At 58.6% G+C, this 7429-nt stretch overlaps 1 protein-coding gene across 1 annotated transcript; it reads left to right on the top strand.

Annotated features, from left to right (window-relative positions):
• Positions 283-3919, top strand: DUSP2 (dual specificity phosphatase 2). Its single transcript, XM_013967413.2, has 4 exons — positions 283-1449; positions 1563-1681; positions 2671-2890; positions 3021-3919. Exons 1-4 carry the CDS (start codon positions 1062-1064, stop codon positions 3233-3235), a joined length of 942 nt encoding a protein of 313 aa, XP_013822867.2. The 5' UTR covers positions 283-1061; the 3' UTR covers positions 3236-3919.

The raw sequence follows: 7429 nt of genomic DNA, 5'->3' as shown, positions 1-7429 counted from the left end.
AGCTGAGTTCCCCTTCAGAGCCTGCCTGCGACTTGGGGAAGTGTTTCACCCTGGGCCCTGGGGTTTCCCTGAGTTCCAGGGGAGAAAACCTCACTCCACTAATAACTGGAAGGTCATCACAGGTCCCCTGCCTGCCCCATGCCAGAACTCAGGGGTCCTCCTCAGGCCAGTGCACTGGGTCTTGGGCTCAGAGGATGACCTTCTGGCCTCGCTTGGCCTCTGAGCAGCAGCAGTGCTGGTCTCAGCCATGAAATGGGTGGGGGTATGGGGGTGGGGGTATAAAGCTCCTCCTGCAAAGGGTCTCTATGAAGAAGAGAAAAAGTACAACAAGCCATGGCTCCCCAGCCACCAGTGTGGAAACCATCCTCGGTAACAGCGTGCTTAGCGCCTCAGCGGTGACCCCCTGGACTGCAGCCCGCCAGGCTCCTCTGTCCACACCATTCTCCAGGCAGGAATACTAGGGTGGCTTGCCACCCCCTTCTCCCAGGGATCTTCCTGGCCCGGGGACGGAGCCCGTGTCTCCTGTGTTTCCTGCATCGCTTCTGTACCCGCTGAGCCATCACAGAAGTCAGTTTCGAAGCCAGTAACAGATTCCTAGGAGCGGGGAGGCTCTGGGAAGGAAAGGGAACAGGGAGATGGGAGAGGAAGCCAGTCAAGGGGCACCAAGGCCTGAGTGAGGTCCAGGGGTGGGAGCTCTCAGAAAGAGCCCTGGGGCGCCAAGGTGGGAGGGGGTATTTGGGCAAATGCCTTCCCTGCAGAGCTGGTCCCCGGCTTCCTCCACCAGCGCGTCCCTCCCCCGAGCCTGCCCCAGTCCCGGGCCCGCCCCGCCTGCGCACCCCGTGAGACCGCGGGGGCGGCACCGGCGCCTTCCTGCTTTGCCCTTGTTTGGCGACCCGGGAGGCCGGCCCACGGCTACTTAAACCGCGGCGCTGGAGAGGGTGCCAGGAACAGACGGCTGGGGCAGTGCGGCCGCCGCGAGAGCCTGGGGAGCGCGCGCAGGAAGAGGGGGAAGGAGAGGAAGAGGAGCGGGAGGAGGGGAAAGGAGGCTTCCAAGGGCCAACATGGGGCTGGAGGCGGCGCGAGAGCTGGACTGCGCGGCGCTGGGCGCGCTGCTGCGGGAGCCTCGGGAGGCTGAGCGCACGCTGGTGCTCGACTGCCGCCCCTTCCTGGCCTTCTGCCGCCGCCACGTGCGCGCCGCGCGCCCTGTCCCCTGGAACGCGCTGCTGCGCCGCCGCTCGCGGGGCCCGCCCGCCGCCGCCCTCGCCTGCCTGCTGCCAGACCGCGCGCTGCGGGCGCGCCTGGCCCGCGGGGAGCTGGCGCGGGCCGTGGTGCTGGACGAGGGCAGCGCCTCGGTGGCGGACCTCCCGCCTGACGGCCCGGCCCACGCGCTTCTCGCCGCGCTCCTGCACGAGACCCGCGCGGGACCCACCGCCGTGTGCTTCCTGCCAGGTGAGCGCGGGCCTGGCGCCCACATCCCCCGCTCGCGTCCCCTGCCCGCGGACGTCAGGCGTCCGGCCCCAGGCAGGCCTTCCCGGCTAACCGTGTCTTGGTCCTCCCTGCAGGAGGCTTCGATCGCTTTCAAGCCTGCTGCCCCGATCTGTGCTCTGAGTCCCCGGTCCCCGCGATGACGCCTGACAACGACAACAGCCGCTCCGACTCCAGGGCTCCCTCTTATGACCAGGTGAGTTGAGATAAGGGCCGGTTGTCAGTGTCCCGCCCACTCCACCGTGCAGGGCAGTCTGCCATTTGTGGACGCAGGAGTGTGCCCATGTCCACAGTCACCTAGTCACCAGTCCACACACAGTCACCAGTGTGTGTGTGTCTTTGGCCTCAAATGTCCATGTCCACAGTCCCGTAGGGTGTGTGTGTGTGTGTGTGTGTTGTGTGTATGTATGTATGTGTGTGTGTGTGTCTTTGGCCTCAAATGTCCACGTCCACAGTCCCGTGGGGTGTGTGTGTGTGTGTGTGTGTGTGTGTGTCTTTGCTCTCAAATGTCCACGTCCACAGTCCCGTGGGGTGTGTGTGTGTGTGTGTTGTGTGTATGTATGTGTGTGTGTGTGTATGTCTTTGCTCTTCAATGTCCACGTCCACAGTCCCGTGGGGTGTGTGTGTGTGTGTGTGTGTGTGTGTGTCTTTGCTCTTCAATGTCCACGTCCACAGTCCCGTGGGGTGTGTGTGTGTGTGTGTGTGTGTGTGTTGTGTGTATGTATGTATGTGTGTGTGTGTGTCTTTGGCCTCAAATGTCCACGTCCACAGTCCCGTGGGGTGTGTGTGTGTGTGTTTGTGTGTATGTATGTATGTGTGTGTGTCTTTGGCCTCAAATGTCCATGTCCACAGTCTGTCGCGTAGGGGCTGTGTGTGTGTGTGTGTGTGTGTGTGTGTCTCCGCTCTCAAATGGTACCACGACTTTGGTGTGCCTGGGTGGGGGTTGCTGGTGTGCACCGCTGTGAGTCTGTGTATGTCCTGTGAGCAGTGTAATTGGGGGGTTTGGGGGGAAGAGTGTATCTGTGGGTGTGTGTCTCTGTGTTCTGAGTCTGACCTCTGACCAGTGATCCCTAGCTAAGAGTTCCTGTGGCCCAGGCCAGTCTGCCCTATCTCTGTCCACCCAGAAGGCTTGAAGCCCCGTGGGCCAGGGCTGAGACCTCACCACCGTCCCTCTTTCCTTCCCAGGGCGGCCCCGTGGAGATCTTGCCCTACCTATACCTGGGCAGCTGCAGCCACTCGTCAGACCTGCAGGGGCTGCGGGCTTGCGGCATCACCGCCGTGCTCAACGTCTCGGCCAGCTGCCCCAACCACTTTGAGGGCCTCCTGCGCTACAAGAGCATCCCCGTGGAGGACAATCAGATGGTGGAGATCAGCGCCTGGTTCCCGGAGGCCATTGGCTTCATTGGTAAGAGGCGGGCCACAGCCCCAGGGCTGTGGGGGCTCCAGGGGAGGAGGCCGGGCACCTGCCTCCTTCTCTGCCCACCTTCCCGTCATCGTCTGACCTCGCTTCTCCTCTCTCCCCATTTCCCTTGCAGACTCAGTGAAGAACAGTGGGGGTCGCGTGCTGGTGCACTGCCAGGCAGGCATCTCGCGCTCCGCCACCATCTGCCTGGCGTACCTGATACAGAGTCACCGCGTGCGGCTGGATGAGGCCTTTGACTTTGTGAAGCAACGCCGGGGAGTCATTTCCCCCAACTTCAGTTTCATGGGGCAGCTGCTGCAGTTTGAGACTCAGGTGCTCTGTCACTGAGGCCGGGCCCCACCATGCTGACTCCACTAGGGCGGAGGTGCGGAAAGCTGTCTGATTCCTGGGGACAACTGGGGCCCCAGTTCCCCACTGAGTCTCCCACCTCAGGGACAGCTGCCCCTTTGGAGTTTGAGAAGCCTCCAGGTGGGGGCACTGGAAACACGGGGATGCTGGACTTTCTCACCTGGTGCTCTTCTGCTAGAGGGTTGAGGGCCAGCCCTCATCCTCATCCTGGAAGGAGATTGGAGGGCGTGTCTGCCTCCCTCCTCCCTCGTCCTCTGGCAGAAACTAACTGGACTCTACACCCTCGACTCCCACTGGTCCCACCACCCTGTTGGAGTTCTTGGCAGCCTGAGGGCTTTAAGAAACAAGCTGTGACAACCAGGGCCCCTTTCTCGGGGGTGGTCCACCCCGGGCCTGGAGCCTGAGCCCTGTGCCGGGGCTCAGGGAAGTGACGCCTGTGCTGTGTCTGAACTTCTTGCTTGCGTGTGTGCACAGGAGCGTTTCACGCCTGTGTTGACGCTGGAAAGTTATTTGTGATCAACTGACATTTAACACTCCCTCCTCCACTTCCTCTCAGCCCTGTGGGCAGCGGGGAGGGTGTGGGGGGTTTGGAAACTTAGCACTTTATATTTATACGGAACATTGAAGATGCGTCAATAAAATATTGTTTTGTTTAAGAAACGACTTAAGCGTCTGGTCTCAAGTCAATGCCTGGGGAAGTGTTAAAAGCTGTTTATTAGGCAGACCTCACCTTCCGTTGTGTGGCTGAGTCTGGGAAATGGAAGGAGGAAGGTGCAGGGGTGACCTCACCTCCTGGCCCGGTCCTCGCCCTGTTGGTGCTCTTTTCCAGGCAGAGCCGAAAGCGGGGATTTCTGGAAGGCTGGCTCCAGCCTTATTGCAGTTATCAGTGTTGATCTTGGGAGAAGACTGTGTACCATTGAGAGCTGGACCCAGCTCTGCCCTGGTCAGACCCCACTTCCTTTTGGAAGTGTGTGCGTGTGTGCAGCCATGTGTGTGGTTCTCCCTATGAACGCAGCTGTCTGTTGGTGGCCTGCACGCCTGGCGGCGTGTGTCTGTGTGTGCCTGTCATGGGCCCCCTGGGCCGTGTGCGACGTGCCTGTACTGGGGCGGTGCTGCCCTCACTTCCTTTTATTTTTTAGTTCATCAAATTGCATACTTCAAAAAATCATAACTTTATTTGACTGTGCTGGGTCCCAGCTGTGGCGCTCGGGACCATGGACCCCCACTGCGTTATGTGGGATCCCTAGTGCGGCGTGCGTGCGTGCGTGCATGGTAAGTCACCTCAGACCCCATGGACTGTAGCCCGCCAGGCTCCTCTGTCCATGGGATTCTTCAGGCAAGAATGCTGGAGCGGGTGGCCATGCCTTTGTCCAGGGGATCTTCCCGACCCAGGGATGGGACCCACGTCTCTTGCGGCCCCTGCGCTGGGAGGTGGTCCTTTTCACTACTAGGGCCACCTCGGGAGCTCCGGTTGTGACATGTGAGATCTTAAGTTGCAGCTTGTGAACTCACGGTTGTGGCATGATGGAACCTGGGCCCCCTGCATTGGGATCGCGGAGTCTTAGCCTCTGGGCCACCAGGGAAGTCCCTCAGCTCTTATTCCACATCCCTGGGCTGGGTCCCCCGGCCTCAGAATGCCTGTAGTGACCAGGGCTTGCTCCTGTCCCCGGAAAGCATGTGGCCTGATGTCTGGGGGGAGGACAGGTGGCCTGGGGTGGGCTTTGCTGCTCTCCACACCAGCCAACTAGCATGTCTTCACTGAGTGTGAGTTGTGTGCCTAGAGTGGACTGCGTGTCTGGGGAGACATGAGACCTGGGCCCAGCCAGCAGCAGAGGGTGCTGGAAAGGGGGTGCCGTGGTTTTCCAGAGAGCAGGGGTGCTGAGGCCCTGGGGGACAGCTCAGTGAGCAGCGGTCCTGTGTCAGCCTCCAAGCTGATCCTCCGAGGCCTCAGAGTGTCATCTGGCTAACTCTACTTTGTCCTTCCAAACTCAGCACAGGGCCACCTCTGCAGTATGCTGGGTCTTACTGCAGGCGTTCTGACTGTCCAGCAGGATACACCCGAGGAGGGCAGTGTAGTTTGACAGTTAGGGGCCCGATATGGCTTACTTCTCTGTAGTTTAGTTTCCTGGTCTGTAAAATGGGGTTTTGTCATTGGCCCCTGCTGAGTAGGGTGGTACTGAGAATTAGTGAGTCAATTCAAGTAAAGGCTTAGCTCAGCACCTGTACACAGTAGGTGCTCAGGAAATGTTAGCTTCTGAAGACCCGGGAAGGAAGGTGTTCAGGTGTGTAGTTGTGCACCTCAGTCAGCCTGGATGCTCAGGAGGGCAGGGCCTGCGGTCTGCTCAGCCCTGTGCTCAGACCGAATGAACACTGCCCCCAACCGCACCCCCTGCCGCCCCCCCAACCCGCCGTGCCCCCCCACCCCGCGGGGTCCCCCCGGGGGCACTGTGCCCTCTGCTCTAGGGATGGGGGAGCTGCTCCCCAGTGAGGACTTAGCAGAGCTGGGGGTTGTTCTCAGGGACTTTGCAGGCCCCAAGCGGGTCTGTTTGGTTCTGTCTGCACAACCCCCACCCCCAGCTTGGGGTGGATGGGGGCATCTGGGGCAGCAGGAGAGGGGGCTGAGGTTCCTGCTTTACCCTGCTGTCACCCAGCTCCATCCCACCCTCTCTCCACCTCACCCCACCCCCCTCCACCCTTCTCTCCCAGTTCTTGAGTCTGCCTTTCAAGCAAACTGCATTTCTTTCCCTTCTTTTCTTTTATTTGAAGGGACTTTGCAGATAAGGATCTTTTAAAAAGTATTTATTGTGTTTGGCTGTGCCGAGTCTTCATTGCTGTGCAGGCTTCTCTTCCGCTGCAGCAAGCGGGGGTCTCCCCAGCTGCGGTGTGTGGGCTTCTCGTTGTGGCGGTCTCTTGCTGAGGAGCACAGGCTCAAGGGTGAGCGGGCTCCAGTAGCTGCGGCAGGTGGGCTCGGGCGTTGTGGCTCCCGGGCTCTCGACAGGTTTAGTTGCTCAGCAGCAGGTGGGATCTTCCCGGACCAGGGATCGAATGCGTGTCTCCTGCAGCGGATTCTTTACCGCTGAGCCATCGGAGAGGCCTCTCCCTTCCTTCCTTTTCCTTCTTTTCTCCCTCCCTTCCTTCCTTCCTTTAATTTGTGAAAAAATGTTCAATCATGGTAAAAATATGTAACAAAATGTACCATCTTTACTATTTTTAAGTGCGCACTTTAATTATGTTAAGTGTTCATTCACATTATTATGAAACAGATGTCCAGAACTTTTTCGTCTTGCAAGACTGAAACGCTGTACCCGTTAAACAATTCCCCGTTCCCTGCTCCTTCAGCTCCTGGCAACCACCGTCCTACCATCTGCCTCTGAATCTGACTCCTCCAGAAACACCCTGTAAGGGGAACCATGCACCATTTGTCCTGTTGTGAGCGGCTTATTTCACTTAGCACAATGCCCTCAAGGCAAGCTGCATTTTCTTAAACTACGAATCTGTTTCTTTTACGGTTATGGTTATTTTACCAAGCACTCATCTGAAGCAGTCCGCTCCATCCCTGCGCTGTTAGCCACGGACAGAGGAGTCTGGCGGGCTGCAGTCCATAGGGTCGCACAGAGTCAGACATGACTGAAGCGACGTCCCATGGACGCACAATGGTAACACCCTGCCTGGGCAGTTGGGGTGCCTGTCTTCATCATGTTCTCCCCATGATTTCTTTTTAAAGATTTTTTGGATGTGGACCACTTTTTAAGCCTTTCCTGAATTTGTTACAATACTGCTTCTGTTTCACGTTTTATTTCTTTGGACAGAGGCATGTGAGATCTTAGTTCCTTGACCAGGGCTTGAACCCACAACCTCCGCATTGGAAGATGACGTCTTAGCCACTGGACTGCCACAGAAGTCCCTCTGCCCATAATTCTGACTCCTATTTTCTGAGAAGCACTGGATTCCAGGCAGGGCAGGATGCCGAGCTGCCTCGGCTCTGTCACTCCGTTTACTGGGCGTTGTGGGGAGGATGTCCCCAAACCCTTCACCTCCAGGATTTAAATCCAGGCTGTCCCTCGGTGAGCAAGCTCTGAGGATGAGGCTTCTGAGAGGCCAGGGGGGTATGGAGGAGGGGAATATGGGGAAGGAGCTTTAGTTCTTGAACCCACGAAATGGGGATAAACGCTG

This window comes from Capra hircus, chromosome 11, assembly GCF_001704415.2.
Source record: "Capra hircus breed San Clemente chromosome 11, ASM170441v1, whole genome shotgun sequence".
Classification (NCBI taxonomy): domain Eukaryota; kingdom Metazoa; phylum Chordata; class Mammalia; order Artiodactyla; family Bovidae; genus Capra; species Capra hircus.
This window is presented reverse-complemented; position numbering and strand designations above follow the sequence as displayed.